The sequence below is a fragment of the Trachemys scripta genome, chromosome 3 (genome assembly GCF_013100865.1).
Source record: "Trachemys scripta elegans isolate TJP31775 chromosome 3, CAS_Tse_1.0, whole genome shotgun sequence".
Lineage (NCBI taxonomy): Eukaryota > Metazoa > Chordata > Testudines > Emydidae > Trachemys > Trachemys scripta.
Window position 1 is genome coordinate 165,465,363 of NC_048300.1, and position 20,183 is coordinate 165,485,545.

General features: G+C 41.1%; 1 protein-coding gene across 1 annotated transcript in view; it reads left to right on the plus strand.

The window, feature by feature from the left end:
• Nucleotides 1–4,768: 4,768 nt before the first annotated feature.
• TDRP (testis development related protein) overlaps nt 4,769–20,183 on the plus strand; it is a 100,161-nt gene continuing 84,746 nt past the window's right edge. The window contains exons 1-2 of the mRNA XM_034766899.1: nt 4,769–4,958; nt 5,541–5,783. Of these exons, the coding sequence (XP_034622790.1) occupies nt 4,769–4,958; nt 5,541–5,783 (433 nt within the window). The remainder of the gene's footprint in view (nt 4,959–5,540; nt 5,784–20,183) is intronic.

A 20,183-nucleotide genomic window follows, 5' to 3' on the forward strand; every position in this document is an offset into this window, starting at 1 on the left:
GTGATCATGTAATGCAATAGCATTTTAATGAATATACTCAAGGTGTCAGAGTCAGGATCATACATATAACTTTAAACATTGACATTTCATGACTTTAGTGCTTAAATGTGTTACCTTAATATTCTCATTTCAGTGTTTTTGTATGGAATCTATACTTTTTGTTAGACCAATCAAGTAACAATTTCTCTTTTACTCAGCCTTACTAAGAACACATTATATAACTACAGCACTGCATATGAATTATATGAATAAGCATTGGTTGCTTGGAGTCAAAATAAAGGCTACAAAAATAAAGGTTGTAGGACATGAATGTGAGACTGAAGGAACCACACGCAGCAACAGGAAGTGTCAACTATTTTGTTCCTTCATGAATCACAGCCCGGGTTCCATCGCAGATGCCTTCCTTCTCCTGTGGGGGGACCGTCTGCTTTACGCGTTCCCACCGATACCACTGGTCCACAAGGTGTTCCTCAAGGTCCACAGGGACCAAGCCCGGGTCATATTGATAACTCCAGCATGGCCACGCCAGCACTGGTTCACACAGCTCCTGGAAATGTCTGTGGTGACCCCGCTCACCTTACAGACCTAATCCCAGACCTAATCACGCAGGACCACGACCTAGAGTCGCTTCACCTCACAGCCTGGATGCTCCATGGCTAAATGCTATGGAACTGTCCTGTTCTGATCAAGTCAGACAAGTTCTCCTTGGCAGTAGGAAACCCTCGACAAGGGCAAGTACCTTGCCAAGTGGAAGAGATTCTCTCTCTGGTGAGAGCAGCACCATCAGTTGCTGATGCTCACCCCAATCCCATTCATACTGGATTACCTCCTCCATCTTAAACAATGGGACCTGTCCTTGTCATCGATAAGGGTCCACTTGGCTGCCATCTCCACATTCCATCCAGGTGTAGACGGCTTCTTGGTTTTCGCGAACCCTATGGTCAGCCGTTTTCTCAAAGGTCCTTGCCAGGCTTATGGGCCCTCCATCTGAGCCACTGGTGACGTGCTCCCTGCTCTATCTCTCTTACAAGGTGGCCTTCCTGGTGGTGATAACCTCAGCTAGAAGAGTGTCGGAGCTCAGGACCCTTACATCTGAGCCCCCTTGCACAGTATTTCATAAGGGAAAAAGTTCAGCTCAGGCCACACCCGAAGGTGTGTCTCCAGGGGGTGCCCAGGTCGACCCTACGGATGCTGCTAAGGGAAAAATCTTCCGGCAGGTGTGCATGCAGCGCGCACACACCTGGTTGGAATGGACATGAATAACACATCTTGACGAACAACAGTTACGAGAAAGTGAGTAACCGTTTTTTTCGTTATGCAGAGACTCATGTTATGCAACGCTGATCAGTTAGAACTCAGACTCTGAATTAAGCATGCCTTTGTCAGACTCTCTGGCTCTGAATGTTTACCGAATGCCACATAGTACCAGAAATAAAATTAATTAAGAAAATACCCTAAGTAGAATGAATGGACCAATTTAAAAGCCCCTCCAGAGCTGAAACTCTCTGAAAATATGGAAGACAATTGGAGAAGGTTTAAACCATGCTTCACTCTTTATCTGCAAGCAATGGATGCCATCAGAAAGGAAGACAGTCTAAAGGTAGTCTTGTTTCTGACAAAGGTGATTCTGAAGCACTTAATGTGTTTTATTGTTTTCATTTAACTCAGGCAGAAGAGACTAATTATGAAATTTTATTATAGAAATTTGAGTACTGCACTCAACATAAAAATGAAACGAGATTTTTTTAAAACTGAGTACAAAAAGAATGTAAACCTATAAAAGGGTTTGTGACTGATCCAAGTCTGAAGATATAATCTTGCAATTGTGAGGGGTTAACAGAATTCCTGATAGGAGACCAGATTGTGATGGGGATCTGAGACAAACAACTCAGAGAGAGAAACTATTGGAAGACCCAGAACTAACCATTGACAAAACAATTACAATTTGCCAAGCAAAAGAAGTCACCTAGTCCAGATTGAAGCTTGAGGAGGGTGGATAGTGCCCTGACAATGTAGAGATGATAGGTTATCCAAAACCACACAAGAGAGACATGAAGTAGAAAAGCATGCAAAGCTCAAAGTCGGAGTCCATCAAAAACAGCACATGGAGTTGCACATGATGCAGCAAAGAGCACAAGCCAAGAAGATGCCCTGCATATGAGAAAAGATTCAAGAACTACAATAGATTACATCATTTTGCAACAGTTTGCAAGCACCAAGAGACTGTGCACAGCATGGACATAGAGGCTAACCACAGCACCTTTGGCTGAGAGGAATTCTTCATAGGAGCACAAGATGATTGGACTACCAATCTGAAAGCAAATTTTAAGTTGGACATAGATGTACAAGCCACTGTGGTGTCAGAACAGTGGTATTATCACTGAAAGAAAAGCCATAGTGGAAGGTAAACAGGTAGAACTCAGGGCTGCCTGTCATGTATGTATGGGTAAATAACATATTGGAAAAGATACAATTTGTAATATTACCAGCAGAAAGAGAATCCGCTATTGGATTAAAAACATATCAAGCCCTTGGTCTCGTCAAGAAGGTGCACTCATTGGAAGGCAGGGGACCAAAACAACTGAGGAAGTGTTTGAGCTCTCAATATAGAATAGAACTGAAAGAGCCCAAGTGCCCCACAATTCACATCCCTAGGAAAGGGAAAGTTCCCCTTGCCCTAAGGCAGAGGCTAAAAGAGGAGCTGATTCAGCTCATTGCTCTGAGAATCATAGAGAGGGTATCAGAGGGGTAGCTGTGTTAGTCTGGATCTGTAAAAAGCAACAGAGTCTCCTGTGGCACCTTTAAGACTAACAGATGTATTGGAGCATAAGAAAGCTTATGCTCCAATACATCTGTTAGTCTTAAAGGTGCCACAGGACTCAGAGAGAGGGTAGAAAAGCCAAGAGAATGGTATACTTGTTGGTCATTGTAGAGGGAAAAAATATGTTCTTATGTATAGATCCAAAATAATTAAATAAATATGTTAAAAGGGAACATTTTTCACTGCCTACAAGGGGAGAAAGTTTTGGAGAGATAGCTGATGCCAAATGATTTTGTATGTTTGATGCATCCTCCCATGAAGGAGTGACCAATTCCCTTCAGGCAGATGCATGACAGATATGAATATCCAATAACTGATCACGGACCAACTGATGGCATCTCTTAGTGTGGCATGATGGGGTAGGTAGTGGTGCAGCTACCTATATAAAATGCACATAGACCCTTTGAAAATGGATGTCAAAGCCAATAAACTTCTCCTTAAAGTCAGGCTTTCCGGGGCAAGTGGGGTTTCGAAGTCTTGGTAGGCAGCTCACTTAGAAGGCAAACTCCGATTTTAAACCAAGGGTATGAGGCTTGGACAGCCAACTTGTGAAGCTTGGACAGTCAATATACTTGTGAACTGATATCCATGTCATTGTACCTCAGAGGGCTAAGACGTTCCCTGCAAGCAATGTACAACAGCCTTGCCTAACTGTTGTAACTGGGCACAGGCTGCTAAAGTAAGAAGCGAGTGATTAAGTGGAGTAAGCAGTGATGTGCAAGTTGTAATGTAGTAATGCTGACTGGAAGAAGCTTGGAGCGATGTGAGGGCATAAAGAGGAGAAGAGTAAATATGGCATGTGTACAGGACACTAAATGAAAAGGTTGTAAAGCTAAGATACTGGTAGGGGGTTACAAAATCTACTATTCAGGCAGTAGTGTTGGAGTTATTCTGAATGAAACCATGGAGTGGCATGTGTTTGAGGTTACCAGAAGATCAGAGCGACTGATGAGTGTTAAACTGTGTTGGGAAGAGATAACTATCCATACAGTAAGTGGGTATGCATCACAGCTAGGAGAGGATCAAAAGGTAAAAGAGGAGTTTTCCCATACCTTATTGGAAACATACCACCCAATGAGAAGATAATTATCAGAGCAGATCATGCACATGTTGCAATTTTAAAGGCTGGATATGAAACATTCCACAGAGGATACGACATTGGAACCAGAAACCCAGAGGGGTAAACATTCCTACAGAGTTGTCTGGCACTAGACTTGGTCATTACAAATGCACACTTTCAAGAGAGGTAAAGCCTTCTCATAACTTATGCCAGTGGAGGACGCAAGTCCAAAATTGATTTCTTTTTAACAAGAAGTAATAGATCACGAATAATCAATTGAAAGATAATACCTGGTAAGTGCAGCATGAACCAGCACAGACTTGTTGTGGACTTCAAAATGCAGAGAACTCGGAAACATCTGAATCTTTGCCATTGGAAATGCCTAAGTGGTAGAAACACAAAGATGGAAATGAAAAAATCTTTAAACAAGAAGTAATGCACAGACTTCCTTCCTAAACGCAGTGATGTGTGGAGGTTAACTGGCATAAACCGAAGTTAACATTGCTGGAAATGGCACATGGAATCCTAGGAATGATTAAACCAGTGCCAAAAAGAATAAGGAGGGAGACTTGGTGGTGGAATCCTGAAGTTAAAGAATCTTTTGAGAAGAGAAAGATAACTTTTTAAAAAAATGGCAGGCCAGTGGCATATAAGATTATAAAATGGCATATATGGAGGCAAAAAAGAAGTGTTGCAATAGCTAAAAATTTGGCCTTTGAATGAACAGCTATATAACTGACTGGGAGGATATAAGGGAGAAAAGATCATCTACAAACTCACCTAGGAAAGAGAGAAAACAACGAGGGATGCTCATGTTAGAAATGAACATATTATAAACAAATAGTGAATCAATCAATAAAGTCTGGAGTGATTATTTTGAAAGAGTGATGAATGAGGAAAACCCAAGAGAGGAACTAAGAACATGTAAACCAAACCAGGGTGTGATAGATAGCATGCAAGAGGAAAACATTGTACAGGCACTTAAGGAAAATGAAAAAGGAGAAAGCACAGGGCTAGATGAAGTACTGGTGGATGTGCTGAAGTCATTACGAAGGGGAACCATTGAACATTTTACAAGTCTGTTTAATTATATTGTTAAGAAAGAGAAAATATGAGATGAATAGCATAAAAGCTTTATGGCGTTCATTTTTAAACATAAAGGAGATATCACACTGATTGTAATTATCAGCCAATTAAGGTGATGTCACATGCTATGAATGTATGTAAGATTATTGAAAAGCATCTGCGTGGAAGAGGTGAAATTTGGAAGGGTCAGTACAGATCTATGCCAGGAAGAAGTACAATTGACACCATATTTGCTGTACAATTCCCCATGGAGAAGGTCAGAGAAAAGAGCTGGCAACAGGGCATGATTTTTGTGGACTTGGAGAAGGCTTACAATCATGTACGAAGAGAATGAGTTTGATGGCGCTTGCGATGGAAAAGTGTGCCGGAAGGATATGTCTATCTTATCCAGGATATATATGTTGGAGTGACTACCGTAGTCAAAACTAAATGGGGCTACACAGAGAATTTCCAGTAAACATTGGCCTACATGAGGGGGTCAACGTTCAGCCCTTTTTTGTTTTTCAGTTGTCTTGATAAGTAAGAATATATGAAAGGAACTGCCTTGGAATATGCTGTTCACTGTTGATGTAGTTATATGGATGGAACATTGTGAGACCCTGCAAACCAACTTTAAAGAGTGGCAACACAGTGTTGAGCAGGTGGAACTTAGAGTGAATGTTGATAAGACTGAGGCTATAATAACTGAGGGAGGAGGATCCACCATAAAGGATAACACAGAAAGAGAACTTAGAAGAGTGAAAGAATTTAAGTACCTTGGATTAATGGTTGCTGACAATAGTGTTCTCCTGAGCGATTCCTGGCATTGTACCAAAGGTACTTTGTGCAAATGACCCCATTTCTCTGTGATAAAAATATGCTAATAAAGTTAAAAGGTAGAGTATATAAAACTATACTTTGACCCATCCTAATGTACAGAACAGAGACATGGCAAGCCATAAGAAAATAAATCAACATGCTCTCCACCATGAAAATGAAGATTTTGAGATGGGCAAATGGTTGGACACTCCATGACAGGAAATTAAATGAGGTTGTGAGGGGCCTAATGCTAGGTGCCCCAGTTGAAGACAAGTTGAAGAAGGCTAAGCTATGTTAGTATGGACATGTCCAGAGGAGACCCAACAGTTATATTGGTTGGATGGCTGTTACAATGATCATGGATGGAAGATGAACAAAGGGAAGACCAAAAACTCAATACATGGACTGGATATCAGTGAACCTTAGAAAGACCAATTTGCACAACACCCAGGTTTATAATCTTGAGTTTTAGAAGAAGGCGGCTATAAAAGTAGCCAACCCTGATTAGATAAGTGGCAGGAAAGAAGAAGCTTAATACATCAGCAGGATTCTGGCAGATGCCATTAGAAAACAGTGCACATGTTTGTGCATATTCAACAGCTTCTCCAGATTCCAGAAGGGAGGGAGATAAGTAGGGCCCTACCAAATTCACGGTCCATTTTGGTCAATTTCAGTCATAGGATTTTTAAAATAGTAAATTTCATGATTTCAGCAATTTAAATCTGAAATTTCATGGTGTTGTAATTGTAGGGGTCTTGACCCAAAAAGAACTTGGGGCAGGGGGATCGCAAGGTTATTGTAGGGGGGAGGTTGCGGTACTGCTACCCTTACTTCTGCACAGCCGCTTGCAGTGGTCCCGCCTTCAAAGCTGGGCAGCTAGAGAGCGGCGGCTGCTGTCTGGGAGCCCAGCTCTAAAGGCAGAGCCGCCACCAGTAGCAGCGCAGAAGTAAAGATGGCATGGATGGTATTGCCATCCTTACTTCTGTGCTGCTGCCTGCAGAGCTGGGCCCTCAGTCAGCAGCTGCCGCTCTCCAGCCACCCAGCTCTGAAGGCAGCGCAGATGTAAGGGTGGCAATACTGTGATACACACGCCCCTAAAATAACATTGGGGCCCCCCCTGCAATTCCCTTTTGGATCAGAACCCCGAGTTTGAGAAACGCTAATCTCCCCCGTGAAATCTGTATTGTATAGGGTAAAAGCACACAAATGACCAGTTTTCACGGCCCGTGACGTGTTTTTTCATGGCCGTAAATTTGGTAGGGCCGTAGAGATAAGGGTCCCTGAATTGGCCATCTTTCCCAACAAGGTCTTAGACAGGGGTGAGACAGCTGAGCCTCCGGATAAGGAACAACCAGAAGTAATGGACTTACTGAGAACAGTGGTGCTGATATCTCCGGGGTGCCTTGTAGGTGTATAAAACAATGATGCAAGGCACCTCAGAGACTAACTGAATATTCTTAGTTAGTTTAGTTAGCAGGTTGGTTATAAGTATTTCACATAATGCTGATCAGTTAGAACTTAGACATTAAATGCAGCAGAACTCTGTCAGACTCCATGGTTCTGAGTGATCAGTGGACACCACATCATTGTTTTCTTGTATCCTTTCATCTGTCATTTCTTACCTTATTCTTAGATTGTAAACTCTTTTCTGTGTTTGTACAGCACTTAGCACAATGGTGTCCTGGTCCGTAACTGAGTGCTACGATGATGATGATAATTAAAAAGTATATGCCAAAACATATGTTCACTAAGGCTGTTTTATGACTACAAATGAAATAATATTTTTATATTAACCCTACAATTAATGTATAGAATCAAGGGACCAGATTTTGCCTGATAGGTGCTAGTTGCTTGGGGGGACAATACCCAGCTGCACCTTATCAGGGAGAGCTTCAAGCCAGAATGTGCCTTCCTGTGATTCAAAGCAATGAGGGGGAGCATGCTCACTGCACCAACCCTTAAGCTGCATGCTCTCCCTGTGTTACTGGTAAGATCTACTGATGAGGGTTGAGTCCATGGGCCCACCTCCTCCTTCCCCCTTTCTGCCCCCTTTTGGATAACTAGTATCCCAGGGGGAGCTAAGAGGAAGTAGTCCAGTCTCAGGAGAGTGCAAGGGCTGCAATTATTCCTATTCCTGGCCCAGAAGATGCAAGAAGAAGTGCTTCTTTGTGCCCTTCTCCTCAGTTCTTCTCTGTGCAAGGGGGAAACACAATCTGGCTCCAACTGTTTATCAAACGGCTTCAATAATAGACTGCTGTCTGATTTATGCCCTTTCCCGGTGACAATAATAAAATGGAAGTGAATACAAATGCACACCCAGGAAGTAGCCATCACTAGAAATATTTAACTGATTACCCTTTATTTGAGTTTAGAAAGTGAATCGATAAGTGAATATATAATTGAATAACAGAGGTTGTCACCAAATTCTACAGACATAATGATAGCTGTTTGATCTATATCTGAGCATGTTGAAGGTCATAAAATGAAGGTCATGTTCAAATCCAATTGCAATTCAGGAAAAGTATCCTGGCTTATTAGCATTAGTGTAGTGCTAGATTCTGTTTACACTGGTAAACAGATTAAAATACTTGACATGTTATTCAATTAAATGTGAGATTGCTAACTGACAGACCAAAGTGTATTGATTTTTCCAGCCACATTAAACTAAATACATGGCACAGTGTTTCATTAGCTTTTGTGCTTAACCCTTTCACATTAACCCAGTTATCCAGTGTAACATGTATGTGCATCAAATAAAATAGTCTTAAACTTCTAAATTGGCAGTCATTGGAAAAAATGGATTCTTCTTGAGGGATTCTGATATATTCTTATCACTGGATGTGTTTCGTCTTTGCCATGAGTCAGTGTTCTCTAAATGTCCAAAGACATGCAAAAAGACTCTCACTCCATGTTCATTCAGCAAGTGCATAGATTCATAGAGTTTAAGGCCAAAAAGGACCAATAGATCATCTAGTTTGGCCTCCTGTATATCACATTAAATGTCATCCATTTATTCCTGTACTGAGCCCAATACCTTGTGTTTGGCTAATGGATATCTTCCAGAAAGGCATCCAGTCTTGATTTGAAGACATCAAGAAATGGAGAATCCACCACTTCCCTTGGTAGTTTGTTCCAATGGCTAATCATCCTAATTGTTAAAAAATATGCCTAATTTCATAGATTCTCAGGCCATAAGGGACCATTGTGATCATCTAGTCTGGGGTTCTATAGAACTTCACCAAAATGATTCCTAGAGCAGATCTTTTAGAAAAACATCCAATCTTGATTTAAAAAGTCAGTGATGGAGAATCCACCATGATCCTTGGTAAACTGTGTCAATGGTTAATTAGTCCCACTGTTAAAAACGTACACCTTATTTCCAGTCTGAATTTGTCTAGCTTCAACTTCCAGCCATTTGATCGAGTTATACCTTTTTCTGCTAGATGGAAGACTCCGTTATTAAATATTTGTTCCCCATATAAGTATAGACTGTAATCAAATCACCCCTTATCCTTCTCTTTCTTAAGCTAAATAGATTGAGCTCCTTGAATCTATCACTAGAAGCCATGTTTTCTAATCCTTTAATCATTCTCATGGCTCTTCTCTGAATCATCTCCAATTTATCAACAACCTTCTTGAATTGAGAACACCAGATCTGGATACAGTATTCCAGCAGTGGTCACACCGGTGCCAAATACAGAGGTAAAATAACCACTCTGCTACTCAAGATTCTCCTATTTATGAATCCCAGGATGACATTAGCTCTTTTGGCCACTGTGTCACACTGGGAGCTCATATTCAACTGATTGATTATCCATCATGACCCCCAAATCTTTTTCAGAGTCACTGCTTCTCAGGGTAGAGCCCCCCATTCTGTAAGTATGGCCTACATTCTTCATTCCCAGATGTATACATTTACATTTAGCTTAATTAAAATGCATATTGTTTGCTTGTGCCCAGTTTACTAAGTGATCCAGATCTCTCTGAATCAGTGACCTGTTCTCTTCATTATTTACCACTTTTCCAGTTTTTGTGTCATCTGCAAACTTTATCAATAATAACTAGGTTTTCTTCCAACTCATTGATAAAGATGTTAAATGGCATAGGACCAAAAACCAATTCCTGCAGGACCCCACTGGAAACATACCCACTCAATGACCATTCCCTGTTTACAGTTACATTTTCAGACCTATCAGTTAGAATTAGTTTCTAATTTGAGTTTTTCTGGCTTCAACTTCCAGCTGCTGCTTCTTATAATGCCTTCCTCAGCTAGATTACAGAGCCCCTTAGTATCCAGTATTTTCTCACTGTGAAGGTAGTGACACACTGTAATCAAGTCATCATGCAATCTTCTTTTTGGTAAACTAAATAGATTGAGCTCTTTAAGGTCTCACTGTAAGTCTCCAGCCCTTGAATCATTTTTGTGGCTCTTTTGTGCACCCTAACAATTTTTCAATATCCTTTTCAAAATGTGGACACCATAACTGTGTGCAGTATCCCAGTACTGTTTCACCATTGTCATGTACTCCCTGTTTATACATCCAAAGATTGCATTAACATTTTTTGGCACAGCATTGCACTGGAAGCTCATAATGGTATGCTTGTCCACTATGACCCCTATATCTTTTTTAGTCACTGCTTTTCAGGAGACAGTCTCCCATTCTGTAGTATGGCCTATATTCTTTGTCCGAGGATGTTCAACTTGCATTTGGCTGTATTAAAATGCATTTTGTTTCAGTGGGCCCAGCCTACCAAGCAATCCAGATTGCTCTGTATGTCTGCCTTGTCGTCATCATTATTTGCCATTCTGCCAATCTGTGTGTCATCTCCAAATTTATATTTATACACTAAATTTATATTTACTTCCAGATCATCGATGAACATATTAAATAGCATCACGCTTAACATCAATCTCTGTGGAACCCTCCTAGAAACACCTTCATTTGATCATGATTTTCTATTGATACATTTTTTTTGAGATCTGTTAATCAGTTCTTAATCCATTTAACCTGTTCTTTATTGCTATTATATAGTGCCATATTTTTAATTGGAATGTCAAGTGTGTTACTAAGTCAAATACCTTACAAAAGTCTAAGAACTAGCCCATATTGATGGTCATAGTATACTACTATCCATAATATTTTCTATGAGTGGGACATATTTTAAAAATGCAGTTACAGGGAAAGAAGATAAGGTTTCCACACATCCGTTTTTTCCCGGACATGTCCGGCTTTTTGGTAATCAAACCCCCATCCGGGGGGAATTGCCAAAAAGCCAAACATGTCCGGGAAAAATACTTCCCCTCCTGGGCTCCGGCTGCTGTGCTCCTCCCCTGACTCTTCAGCTCTGTTTAAGAGCCGAACTGCCCGAGTGCTACCGGCTTTGGGCAGCCCCCATGCCTCTGGACCCTGAGCCGCTGGCCGGGCACTTCCCCTCCCTGACTCAGGGTCCGGAGGCATGGGGGCTGCCCGAAGACGGTAGTGCTCGGGCAGCTCGGCTCTTAAAAAGAGCCGAAGAATCAGGGGAGGAGCACAGCAGCCAGAGCCCAAGAGGGGAAGTGCCCGGCCGGGGCGCAGGGTCCGGAGGCTGCCATAGTCCAGAGGGGAACACAGGCAGATTCCTAGGAGGATTTTTAAGACAGACAGAATTCAGTGCCTCCTCACCCAACCAACTCCCCACACTACAGGCTGCATCACAATCTGGAGCTTCACTATGAAAAACAAAGGAAAAACTGTTGCATAGTAGCACAGTAACAAACACAATCACAGCAGGACCAATTAAAACAGGAACTATACATGAAAGGAAAAGGAATTGAAAACAAACTGTAACTTGAAGTATCCCATCCTTCCTACTGTAAGGGCCACAATTAGATTTGTTTAGTTTTAAGGGGAAGGGAGAATTGAAATGTTTCGTACCATACACAATAAAATAAAGGAAACAGAGGGACATGATTTTTACAGCGACTCGATGTGAATGATGACCATGAGCCAGTTTCTGCTGCTCTCAAAAGTCTCATTGACATAACATAACAGAATTACATTAGAATTTGGCTTATTGTGGTCTCTGTGTAAATGACCCACATGTAAAGATAGGAAAGAATGAGTTCCCCTAATGCTGATCCTCACGAAGGGATCTGAGGGATTCTAACCGTCTCTTTGGCTCAGGCCTCCATTGGAAGGCTAAAAAAAAAAAGTCTGCCGGTATGGCCTGGGAGAGTTCCTTCCTGTCTTCAAATCTGGTTAGCTACTTAGCTTGTACACATAAGCCAAACTAAGTTAATCCTCTAACCCTCTTTTTAATCAGAGGTATCCTAGCTACCCTAGAAATTGCCTTTTTACTTAAATCCTATGGAAAGGGATAGGGCCCTGACTCATCTCATTGGGGAGGAGGGCTTTTTAAACTCTTCAAGAGCATTTTCTTTGCTTGGAGCTAATCGGAAAATAAACTATAAAACCTATAAGCCTACAAAAGCTATAAGCTGTAACAAACCCAAATCAAGTCAACCTTTGTCATTCTTCCTTTTTGGAGAACTGAGAGAGAAACATTTTGAATGAAAAATGTGCATGATCAAGCAGACCACCCAAAAGCCTACTGGAGAAAGGCATCTTAGGGTATGTCTACACTATGGGATTAATCCAAATTTATATAATTCGAATTTTGTAAACAGATTGTATAAAGTTGAATGTATGCGGCCCCACTAAACACATTAATTCGGTGGTGTGTGTCCATCTACCGGGGCTAGCATCGATTTCCGGAGCGTTGCACTGTGAGTAGCTATCCCATAGTTCCCGCAGTCTCCCCCACCCATTGGAATTCTGGGTTGAGATCCCAGTGCCCGATGGGGCAAAAAACATTGTTACAGGTGGTTCTGGGTACAGCCTCACCTCTCCCTCCATGAAAACAACGGCAGACAACCATTTTGTGCCTTTTTTCCTGGGTGAACACTGCAGACTCCATACCACAGCAAGCATGGAGCCCGCTCAGCTCAAGACAGCAGTCATGAACATTGTAAACACCTCTCACATTCTCATGCAGTTTATGCTGAGCCAGGACCAGAAAAATGAGGCGAGGAGGCGGCGGCGACGGCAGCGCAGCGACAAGCGTGATGAGGACATGGACATGGACATAGAATTCTCTCAAACTACGGGCCCCGGTGCTTTGGAGATCATGTTGTTAATGGGGCAGGTTCTATCCATGGAATGCTGATTCTGGGCCCGGGAAACAAGCACAGACTGGTGGGACCGCATAGTGTTGCAGGTGTGGGACGATTCCCAGTGGCTGCGAAATTTTCGCATGCGTAAGGGCACTTTCATGGAACTTTGTGACTTGCTGTCCCCTGCCCTGAAACATCAGAATACCAAGATGAGAGCAGCCCTCACAGTTGAGAAGCGAGTGGCGATAGCCCTGTGGAAGCTTGCAATGCCAGACAGCTACTGGTCAGTCGGGAATCAATTTGGAGTGGGCAAATCTACTGTGGGGGCTGCTGTGATGCAAGTAGCCAAAGCAATCACTGAGGTGCTGCTACGAAAGGTAGTGATTCTGGGAAATGTGCAGGTCATAGTGGATGGCTTTGCTGCAGTGGGATTCCCTAACTCTGGTGGGGCAATAGATGGAACCCATATCCCTATCTTGGCACCGGAGCACCAGGGTACCCACTACATAAACCGCAAGGGGTACTTTTCAGTGGTGCTGCAAGCACTTGTGGATCACAAGGGACGTTTCACCAACATCAACGTGGGCTGGCCGGGAAGGGTTCATGATGCTCGCATCTTCAGGTACACTACTCTGTTTAAACGGCTGCAGCAAGGGACTTACTTCCCGGACCATAAAATAACCGTTGGGGATGTTGAAATGCCAATAGTTATTCTTGGCCCCAGTGCAGTATCCCTGCAGTGCAGTCTTAAAGCATTGAGGTGGAGGGGAGTCTAGATCACAATTTTAGGTTCCCACTCTGCATGAAACTCACCAAGCAGCGCCTATGCTTGGGAGTTAGTGAAGATCCGAGACCATAGCTACGTACTCCGGTGGCTAGCCCCTCCCACAGCTAATGCCACCGTGGCTACATTTCTATTTTTAGCATGTTGTATCTTTGCAAATTGGAATTTACACCTCCAGTGCAAACATGTATTTACAGTGCTTTTTTGCTGTTTGGGTTATTCAGCACTAGCTGTTCCACACCAACTATTTTGGGCTTTTTCCACCTTGCGAACAAGTCCTAAATAAGGGGTGAATAAAGGGGAAATCATGAATGAAGAGTGAAAGTAGAGGGATAAAGAGAGGAGAGAGTGGTTGAGTTTAGGGGAGAAAGTGGGAGCGGAGGAAAGTGAATGTGAGTGAAGGTCACAAGGACTGCATTTACCACTGTCACATTTGTGCTTAGTCTGGTTGTCATTCTTGCACACAAGAAAAATGAAAATGGGTCCCCATGATGGTTTTTAGCCATGTCTGAAGTCATTTGACATGGCAAAATGATAGAACAAAATGGCATCTCTACAATCAAAAGGGCTAGAAACTTTTTTTAGGCCTTTATTCTGGAGAATACAGCAAAATCTTAGGAGAAATCCCAAATCCCCACATCCTACGGCTGTCAGAAGTGTAGATTTTCACTGTTCCTCCTCTTGTGTTACACTTTCACTCCACTAATGTATTTAAATTCTTAATATCCTTTCCACCTCACCTCACCTCACAGTCAGGAAGCCTCAGCAGTGAATCAGAATAAAGGCCGCCTAATCAAAAAATAAACGTTGTACAAATGTTTCACTTTTTAATTAAAATATTTTCTATGATTTAGTTACCTGATAGGTTCTTTTACCCTGTGTTTAAGTTAATGTGAGAATCTTCCAGTGATAGTGTGTACAGCATAATTAATGTACCTTTACTTGAGATTATACCTAAGAATACCTATCTAATCAAGTTAAATAGCCAACAACTGTGCTGGCACAATGCCATTCCAAAAATAATAGATGTCTTGTTAAGGGATTAGGACATTTAAATAAGAACACAGATAGGAAAAGATAAGAACCATACATAATCTACAATGTAAGGCAATTACAAGAGAACAGAAACAACAGTGAATGTGTCCAAAAGGGTGCAAGAATAGAAATTCAGCTGGCAAATTCCTCACCAAAACTCTTTAATTTAATTTAAAGCTTTGAATCATTTTCTATCACACTAAGAAGGCTACAGTAATTTATCTCGTGGTATGTTGTTGGAATGCACTTTCTGTAGTTTAGAGACAGCAAGCGAATTCTCTGACATTTTATATTTATTATTGGCCCGATTCACTAATGTATTACAATGGAGTTAAATTGGCATAAAACTGGAGTAGCACAGTGGTGATTCAGGCCCATGAATGTTTCCCAGGGTAGATACAAGCATGTACAATTTCTAAATTAGGAAGTATTTGTGGATTCTGAAAATCTCCTTATCAATTATTGTTGAATTTAAACAAATAACTTTCTTAGAAGATTATTTAGATAGAGGGTAATTTAGGGTTTTTGCTCCTTGTTCCAGTACACTTTTCTGAAGCTGTAATAATTAAACATGTCAATATTTTCCACTTTAATATTAATCCATTGATTAATTTTGACCTAAGTCACATACAAAATATTGTCCAGCCCTGCCCACCCCCCAAAAAAAATATTAAAGAAAGAGGTTTCTACCGCTTTGCTGATCAGATATTTTGGAGGTGACATCTAAAAATGTATTACTAGGTTAAAAAAAAAAACTAGGATTCATGACTCACAACTTCTAAAAAAACCCCATATAGAATACATTAACCCACACAATCGGTGTTGGTTTGATAAAAATCTGAATGTTTGGTTTGCGGGGAAAAGTGACATGTAGTTTCTAAGAATGACTGGAATTATGTATTTCTGGTATAAACCTGTGCTGTGGAATTACAGCTAAATGATGGCTATTCTACTTCATCAACCTGCTGTGTGCTCTTAAAACAGCCACTGTGTTCCACCTGAAACACGTCAGCATTGAGCGAAGTGAATTATATACCACTTGGTAAAGCCTTAAAAATAGAATTTATGTGGTGTTTAGACCTTGTGTCGGCCCTCTGCATTAGGGGTCAGTTCATCTTAAAGGCATATAGTCCCGCATCTTCACAAAGGCCTATCATCACAAGAGGAGCTGAATAAAAAAAATCCACCACCTTAGATCTTTAGTGAGCACCGAACAAGATCCTTATTTGTACGATTGCATCGTAGCAGTGAATGGAGTTGAAGCCGCATTACTGCTGGCAGTCCTCTATCCCAAAGTAGGGCTAAGAATTGGGCTGGCCAGAAAACAGCAATTCCACTTTGTGAACAATTTCGAGGTTTCAAAAAAGGAAAGAAAATGAGACCTTTTGATTTTTTTCTTTTGTGTTTAAAAAAAAAAAAAAAAAACCCTGAGCAAGACCTAAGCCAGAATAGTCAATAGCTGCTGATTAGGGCACTTGTCTGGGAAGTGGGAGACCAGGTTCAAGTCCCTGTTCTGTCTGATTTGAAGCAAGGACTTGTACCTTGGTCTCCTACAGGTAAGTGCCCTAACCACCAGGTTATTGGCTGTTGGGAGGTGTCTCTCTGGCTTTCATTTTGACCTGAGAAATTTTTGTCAAACCCAGTACATTTCCGTGAAATATTTAGATTTTGACAAAACAGAAAAAGGTTTCTTGAAAATTTTTCAACCAGCTCTGTCTATGAATGACCCATTTTTCCAGACCCTGCACTGTCTGAACGTTGGAAGCAGATAAAAAATTGAGAAAATCATCATATGTCTTCTGCAGCAGTGCAACAGGTCCCTTGAGAGTTCCAAGAGCAGTGAAGCTTGTCTCTCTCACCAACAGAAGTTGGCCCAATAAAAGATATTACCTCACCCACCTTGTTTCTCTAAAAGCAGTGAAGTTAACAGAAGGTAAATGACATAGTCAGAGCCAGGTTTTCTGGAGTGGCATTTATGGCTGCAGCTAGAGTCTCTCAGTAGAATGTTGTACTGTAAGGCAACATTACAATGTAAAGTGTAGTAAGGTTGAACTACTTTATTGCCAAAGTGCTGTGCTATGCTAAGAAGACAAACACTGATTTTTGCTGGAACATTTTTGTACTGTCACATAACTGCAGAATCCATCCCAGTCACTAAATAAAAGTAGCATTGGAAAAAAAAAATCCACCTCCTGTCATATGATCCTTAAAATGCATGAAATTTAAAGCTCTGCTAATAATGGGCCAACTGCTGAAGATCTTTGCTGTTTTTATACAGGCTTTCCTTAGGGAAGACTCCTGTTAACTTGATACTTTATTTTTAAAGTAGCAGTCACATTATACAAAGTGAAAGAGTGACAGGCAAGGAGTCATTATCAGACCTAAAAAAATTGATATTTTTGCTAAAATAAGATCAGTCAAATAGGATTTTTTATATATATATTTATATATTTTTCAGTGCAAGACAGAAGTATATGCATAGTATACATCTAAACTCTGTATACTATGCGTATACTTCTGTCTTGCAGTGAGAAATATCAGAAGGGTCAGAATGGCAGTCATCATTAAATTCAGGTCCCTTGGACCATCCCGCACCGGAGCCACTCCCCATGGTGACAATAACTTGCATTTGTAGCTTTGAACTTAATCCCTAAAACTATCTACATACAGCACCAAAATACAGCTACTTGGCAGTCACCATGTCGACCTGATGCCGCACAGCAATGCAGGAGTAAGTTTGACCAAAGATAGCTTGGCTGCATCCCAGTCTTTGAGATAGTGCCAGGAGACCTTTCTTGTTCTCAGAGAGCAGATGGGACCTCAGATTTTTCAGTTCAGCCTTTCTTGTACACAGAGAGCAGACGAGACCTCAGATTTTTCAATCCAACCTGAAATCATGGATCTCAGTTTATCTGCTTTGAAGGGCATGCAAAAATATCTGCTGTAAGAAATGGAACAATAAACAATGATGACTTTCAGCAAAGTTTGAAAAGTATTTACATGTTTTGTTGAATATCTTAACTGATATAATTGATAGCTGTTAGTGTTTAAGACTGCCTCTCATGTATATACATCTGCTTTGACCTTTTCTGGGTTTATGCTGAAGCTTCTCGTACAAACATTTAATAATTTCAGGTTGTCTAATCACATCTTATTGTTTGTTTTTAAGTGTCATATTTTCTCACTGGTGTCTTGCTATAGAGTGAAAGCTGTGTCAAGTTTATAGGAATATCCTGCTAAAAATACTGGACCTGAGTCTGCTTTCAGTGTTTGGTGTAAATCAGGGATAACACCACTGAAGTCAATGAGGATATATTGATTGTATGTCAGTGCAAAGTGAGGTGAGAATCAGGCTCACTTTAAAAAAGAAGGCTGATGGACTGAGCCTCTGTTGCTGAACTTCAAACCCATGGCTCTAGGGAATCTAGGATTTAGTGAAGGAATCTGCCGATGCAGTGGCCAGGAAGAAAGAGAAGAGAGATCATTGCTGTTTTTAACTCAGATATATGGAGGTGAAGGCCCCCTTTAATCCAGGAGCACAGGAGAAGCCATCAGTGCCAGTTTTCCTACCCAAGGATTGCCTTCTTGAAATATGTGAGTGGATTAGAGACTGCAACTAATTAATATTCTCACATAAAACAGCATGGTGGCCAAAACTCTAGTGAAGGCATCCATTGAAATGAATGAGTACTAGTTTATATTCTCTTTATTTTAATTCCTTCACGCTGCCAATTTGAATTCTTTCTCTAGAGGATGGTGATGGTGTCCTTGTCTTTCCTCATGTCCAAAGAAGGCTTAGAAGGAGGCTTGTTTAAGAAACAAGACACAGAGGAAAAAGGGATGGGCAAACTGCTGCAAGCTAGAGGGAGGTGGCGCCAAAGGCTTCCAATATTCTCATTTTTGCATTCCTAGCACAAGAAATCATTTTTATCCAAACACTCATGACATTTTGATCTGAAATAATGATATATAATATAGTATATAATATAATAAAGTACCATAAACCATGTAAACAATGTACAGTAAGTGCTACGTCAAGTTATTTTTGAGGAAAAAATCTTAAAGATAATGAACTTTTCTTAAAATATTGTTATGCTGGGGGTTGCATGAAACCTTGGAGCTAGCAGGCCTAAAAGTTGCCCTTCATTCAGGATAAATGTGAAAAGCAATTAAGCTTCTTTATGCACTAGATAGCTGCCAGTAGGAGCCACTATCCAAAACACAGATGGCATGCAAGACTGGAGTAGAAGTGAGCCATGAGGTCTGAGCGGGTTTTCCCTGGAATCTTACTGCAAACACAAGGAGGTGGGTATTTGAGGGAGCTGCGTGTGAGAGAGAAGTGCCAGAAACACTACAGAAGCACCCAGAGACGGCAACAAGGAAGCCCTGATTCTGAGAAAACGAAGAGACAGCTTTTTGGGTAGAATGTTGGCCAAAAAGAGGCTTAGAACTATGAGCAGAGACAGTAAGGAGTACAAAAATATAGCACAAGCCTGTAGGCAAAAAATTAGAAAGGCTACAGTACAAAATGAGTTACACCTAGACAGGGACATAAAAGGAAAGAAGAAATTCTTTAAATACATTAGGAGCAAGAGAAAAACAAAGGAAAGTATAGGTCCACTATTTAGCAGATAAGGAGACCAAATAACTGATTGCTGAGGTGTTTAATGCCTATTTTGCTCTGGTCTTCACTAAAAAAGTTGAGGGTGCTCATATTAACAACAAGAGGAAAGGTATGCAAGCCAAAATAAGGAAAGAATGGCTTAGAGAATATTTAGATAAGTTAGACATATTCAAGTCAGCAGTGCCTGATGGAATTCATCCTACTGTATTTAAGGAACTAGCTGAAGCAATCTTGGAGCCATTAGCAATTATCTTTGAGAACTCATGGAGGAGATATGATGTCCCGGAGGACTGGAGAAGGGCAAACACAGTATCTATTTTTGAAAAGGGGAATGAAGAGGGCTCGGGGAATTATAGACCAATCAGCATAACTGGAAAGACACTGGAACAAATTATTAAACAATCCATTTGTAAGCAGTTATAAGGAATAGCCATCATGGATTTGTCAAAGACAAATCATGCCAAATCAACCTAATTTTCTTCTTCAACAGGGTTACTGACCTAGTGGATGGGAGGAAGCAGTATACATGATATATCTTGATGTTAGTAATGCTTTTGACACATTCCCACATGATATTCTCATAAGCAAGCTAGAGAAATGTGGTCCAGATGAAATTACTATAAGGTGGGTGCAAAACAGGTTGAAAGAATGTACTAAAAGAGTCGTTATCAATTGTTTGCTGTTAAACAGGGAGGGTGTGTCCAGTGGGATCCCACAGGGATCAGTCCAGTACTGTGATGGGAAAAATCACGTTTGCAACTAGATACAGTTGGTACCTGTTAGAAAATGGTACCTACACCAAATGGTGAAGCCATGTTTGGA